Genomic DNA, 4,959 nt, shown 5'->3' on the forward strand with positions numbered 1-4,959 from the left:
GGTGTGTGGTGTTCATTGCCCATCCCATACCTGGATGAATCACAACACTCCTCCCAGCCTGGAGAAGAGCAAAGGATCTGGATGCAGCACTGACCAAAGAGACACAAGGTCCCTTTTATAGAACCCCAGGATGGTTTGGGTTGGAAGGGACCTTAAGATCACCCAGTTCCACCCCACTGCCTCCGACTTCTCTGAAAATTTCCTAAATGCTCCTGCTTTAGCTGGTGCAAACATGTCCTGAGGAACCTAATGGTAGAAGTTAGTTTGAAATAACACACACAAGCTCTTCTGAAACAAAACATTTCATGACTTCTGTGCACTTGAGCCGATTTCTTCAGGCATCCTGCCCCATATTTAAGAGCCAAAGGCAAGATCCCCACATTAGGTGTCTAGTGCTAAGTTTTATGGCCCTGCACTTGAAAGTATGTTCCTAAATATCTGAAACTCAGGCACCTGGAAATAAGTATTTGCCTTTGGAGCGAACAGAAAAGGAAATAATCCCTGTATGTTATTTTTATTTTCTTTCCTTTATATGGTTTTAAGCTGCTTTTATGCGGCACTGGAAAGTTACAGCCCGTGATTTGTTGCATTCTGGCCTGCTAATAGAAACATCCCCCTGCCTGCTGCTCACTCTGCAGAGCAGAAGGATCGTAATGCAGATTGTAAATGGTTGCATTAGGGAGAAAGAGAATGTTTCTTTCCACTTTCATTTCCCTGGGTTGGTGTTTATCTTGGTAGGGGTTGTGTAAGCACATGAGAAAGATCATGCATTATTTACCAGGCTGGGGCTGGGGAAAGGCTCCAGCCCCTCAGAGCATGGATCAACGCCCAGCAATTCCCACCCGCTAGGATTTGTTTTTGGTGGGAGCTGGGCTGGAGGATTGTTAAAGCAAACAGGATTGTCTTGCCAGCCTGGAGAGCAGCAGGGGATGGGCTGAGGGGCACAGGCTCTGTTCTCCCTCTTCTCAGCTCTGGACAGTTTATGTCATCATTTATTTCACACCTTAGCAAGACTGGACCAGAACTGCCACCGAGTCACCACAACCATCAGCCAGCTCCTCAAGGTCTGCTGGGGCTCCAACACACCTAAGAACAAAATGTCTTGCTCTTGAATGTTGCTGAGGGCACACAAGCCCAGAGATGGGGGTGACCCAGGAGGAGGGAGAAGCCTTTCCAGCCCCAGATTGTCCCCATGATGCCACCAGGGCCAACGATGCTGACCCAGTTTCTAAGCAGGACAGGAAGTTGCAACACTCTAAAGTTTATTGTCATTAAACTCTAGCCAGTGTCAGAGGCCCTGTGTTTGTCCTTACAGTGCCACTGCCAGTGCACATAAAAACTAACAAAATCAGCCACTAAATGCTGGCAGCCTTGGGAAAGAATTAAAAAAAATCTCCCAAACCAAGAAACAAACCCAGTGAAACTACTAAATAAGGAATAAGTTAATGAGGAAAAATTAAAAGGAACTGAAGACTTTAAAAACTCTTCCAAATTAAGGAGAACAAAGAGAAAGGATCAGCTCTTATTTTTGCAATTAAGGTGTTATTTATGGCAATTTAGCTGTTTTAAGACTAAGCCTGGATACAGTGCCACAGAAAATACATCTGATCTACTCCCAAGGTTTCCCATCAGTTTGTATACGAGCTCCAGCCAGCCAGCCGAAAAGCAAGAGGAGTTCTGAACTCCCTGTGTGCACACAAAGCTCCTGTAAAACACCCCAAGGATTGGCCCCCACGCTGGGCAGCTGCACTGTGACCCATGTGAACAGCAATGTGACAGAGATGTGTCAGCTTTCTACCACCCCAGCACAAGGGGTTTAACTGGAGCACCTGGAGCTCGGCAGGAGATGAGGAACATGCTGACCAGGGCCTCAGAGGGTGGTGATTTGATTTGATTCAAATCTAACTGACCAGAAGATTTCTCTTCATTCCTCCCTCTCTCAGCAGAAATATTTATTATGTTAAGTGAAATGTTTAACCACGGGCACTGTTGGCTGCAACAGCTCATCATAAGCAGCTTTAGCATTTGCTGGGATCAGCACCCTGGGGCTGGAGGTGGTGTTTTCCTCTGCCCAGTTACTCTTCCTCTCTCCTCTCGTCTCCCCTGCCCATTTTTCAAGTTCCAATGCGTTAAAATAAAAGTATTAACGGCGCTTATCTGATGCATGGGAGATTGTGAGAGCAAGCTGGCGAGCAGCCAGGAGCTAATAGCAGCATAAAGCAATTTGCTGAAAAAAAGAATTAACATGCTAATTGTCAGGCTGGAGAGAGTGCTGGGGATCACAGAGGAGTTAAAAAAAAAAAAAGGGGACATTGATTACTCTAGATTTAAACAATAAAAGGCTGAAGAAGAAAGAAAGGTTTTGAGGCAATTTTCTTCTTTTTTTTTGTCCCGTTCTCTGCTACCCTCCCCCAGCTCAAAACCTCCAGCCAGAGTCTCAGGCACTCACGGGAATTTATCCGAAGATCTCTTCCTTTTTAGCATCGTGTCAGTGTCAGCTGCACCGCGGGCTGCGGAGCTGGTCCGCAGCACGCCAGCCCTGCCCTGTGCCCTGCCCTGCCCACGGAGCGAGCCCGGGGCTGGTGCTGCTGCCGGGGTAAAGCCGGGTCTAAGAGAGCCGCACTGCCCCAGCCCTGCCTGCCCTGCCCTGCCCACGGAGCGAGGGGCAAAGCCGCGTGTAAGAGAGTCGCACTGCCCCAGCCCGCGCCTGGGCTGAGCCCAGCGCTGGGGGAGGCTGCCAAAGAACTGACCCTCATCCATTCCCAGGGAAGATTTTTTTTGGGATTTCTTTCTCGAACAAAGGGACATCGCTCTTTTTTTATTTTTTTATTTTTTTTTAATTTTTTTTTTTTTAATTTATTTCTTTCCAAGTAATGAAAGGAGTGCTTGGAAAGCTCAAGCAGAAGGCTCAGCCTCTTCACGCTGGCTCCACAGAGCGCCTTTAACTGGGATTAAGAAAGTCAACTAATGCTTCCCAGCACCGGGATTCCAGCAGCACGGAGCCTCCCGAGGCAGAGAACCGCGACGCAAATCCGGCCGGATCTCCAGGCAGGCAGCAGCTGCCTCTCCGTGCAGATGCCGTTTAACCCCGGATTTATGTGCATCCCACTTCTGCAGAGCAGCTGGAAAGCCACCGTGCCTCCCCTTGGCGGACAGTGAGCGCCGCCAGCCCGAGCCGGGGCTGCTGCGTGCCCGGTGCCAGCCGGGCTGAAGAGGCTCCCTGTCCCCCAGCCCATGCCGGAGCGGCGGCACCGGGCTCGCAGCGCCTTCCCAGAGCTGCCCGCACATCCCTGCTCCGTGCCCGGTGCTGAAGAGGCTCCCTGTCCCCCAGCCCATGCCGGAGCTGCGGCACCGGGCTCGCAGCGCGCTCCCAGAGCTGCCCGCACATCCCGGCTGACCGGCAGATGAGCCAGCGCATTTCCCCAAACGAGGCGAGGTGGGGGAACCAGGGCCAGGACACGAGGTACCTGTACCATTTTTGATTAATTAATATTTGTGGGTAAATGCTGTAGATATGAGCCAAGAAGATTTAAAAGAAAGTCACTGAGCCGTGCAAGTGAATTAATTTGTTTCAGACAACATGCGGCTGGGTTGCATCCTTTTACAAGCAGGAACATTATTTCTTTCCCATGCCAAAGACTGACTGCGTTTGCTCTCCTGTTTTACTTCTGCTGTGGAAGAAATTTAAGCAAGAACATGTATAGTGAATTGCTCAATTCTACCAGTGCCACTGAAGCTCACCTAATGATTCAGACCAACACACCCTACCTGAGCAGCACTCCGAGACCCGTGAGCTCCTCTGCTCTTTACATGTCGACAGCCAGGGTGTTAAAAGAAGGGGAAATAAATAAGCCAGACCTGGTGACTTACATCATTCTATTTTTCTTTCTGTTCTTGACTGTGACATTCATTGTGTTCTTCATAAACTGCCAGCTGAAAAATTCTTTTTTTGCTACTCTTCCTTACGACAGATCGCTCAGGGAGGCGAGGAACCCGTGGAGGACACAAGCTGTCTGACACTTCTCATTCCAGCAGGAGCAGGCACCACAAACCCTGTGCAATAAGGAGTTAGTGCCACGTGCCAGTGCATGGATGTGAGCCCCTTTATAGAGTAGTGGGCAGGAGGAGATTGCTCAAAATTCTGCTGTGTGCCAATCTGAGTAGCTGTAAATAAAAAGCTCTGTCATGAAGAGAATGCTTTAGCAAATTGATCCAGTTTTTGCAAAAAATTGCCCCGTGATTCCAGATTAAGCTGTGTGTGTATGCAAATGTCATCATCCACCCATTCAGTGTCCATACAAGGATAATTGTATTAACAACAATCTCTGATTTGGGCATCTGGTGGAGCTTGTTCCCCCATGTTTATGAACCCAAGCATCAAATGTAAAAAAACAGTGTATTTACCTAACAGCTCCACAGAGATGAGTTAACTTTCCAGACCCATTTCTCCCAACTGCTGCTGGAACTGCATGGTGATGTTGTGGGAGGCCTGCCAGGCAGGAGGAGAAAATGAAAAATGTTTATTTAGGCTTTTGATTGTCATTCTTTTAAGGATGTTTTTGATGTTTGAATGCATCATTGATCAAGTCTTAAGGTACTACTTAAGTGAAACACTTAGTACCTAAGGAATTTATTTTCATCTTTCATAAGCTGCAAAGGAAATTATTTGCCACAGCATGAAACCAAAATAATCAGGATGGTGAGAAATGAGGAAAGAAAATTAATATATTTAATATTATGCAAACTAATGAAAAGTGTGAGCAGAGTGCTCTAAGTTTGATACACAAAGTGGATAAGTTCTGAAAGCCATAAAACACAGCTTTATAGGAATAGTAGCTTTACTTTACCACCCCTTGCTCTTCATCTAAGCTTAGCCCAATTAGAAGCATGAATTATCAGTATGACACCAGCTTGATTCAACACTGGTCACTGGCAACCCCTACCATTTCAAATTACTAT

General features: G+C 47.5%; 1 protein-coding gene across 1 annotated transcript; it reads left to right on the plus strand.

Moving 5' to 3' along the window:
• Positions 1 to 3,510: 3,510 nt before the first annotated feature.
• On the plus strand, positions 3,511 to 4,459 carry SMIM32 (small integral membrane protein 32). The gene has a single exon (XM_059860545.1). It carries the CDS (start codon positions 3,697 to 3,699, stop codon positions 4,015 to 4,017), a length of 321 nt encoding a protein of 106 aa, XP_059716528.1. The 5' UTR covers positions 3,511 to 3,696; the 3' UTR covers positions 4,018 to 4,459.
• Positions 4,460 to 4,959: the final 500 nt, after the last annotated feature.

The sequence above is a fragment of the Haemorhous mexicanus genome, chromosome 15, assembly GCF_027477595.1.
Source record: "Haemorhous mexicanus isolate bHaeMex1 chromosome 15, bHaeMex1.pri, whole genome shotgun sequence".
Taxonomy (NCBI): Eukaryota; Metazoa; Chordata; class Aves; order Passeriformes; family Fringillidae; genus Haemorhous; species Haemorhous mexicanus.

Coding starts and splice junctions, on each gene's coding strand:
- SMIM32 (XM_059860545.1), top strand. CDS start 3,697: ATGTATAGTGAATTGCTCAATTCTACCAGTGCCACTGAAGCTCACCTA.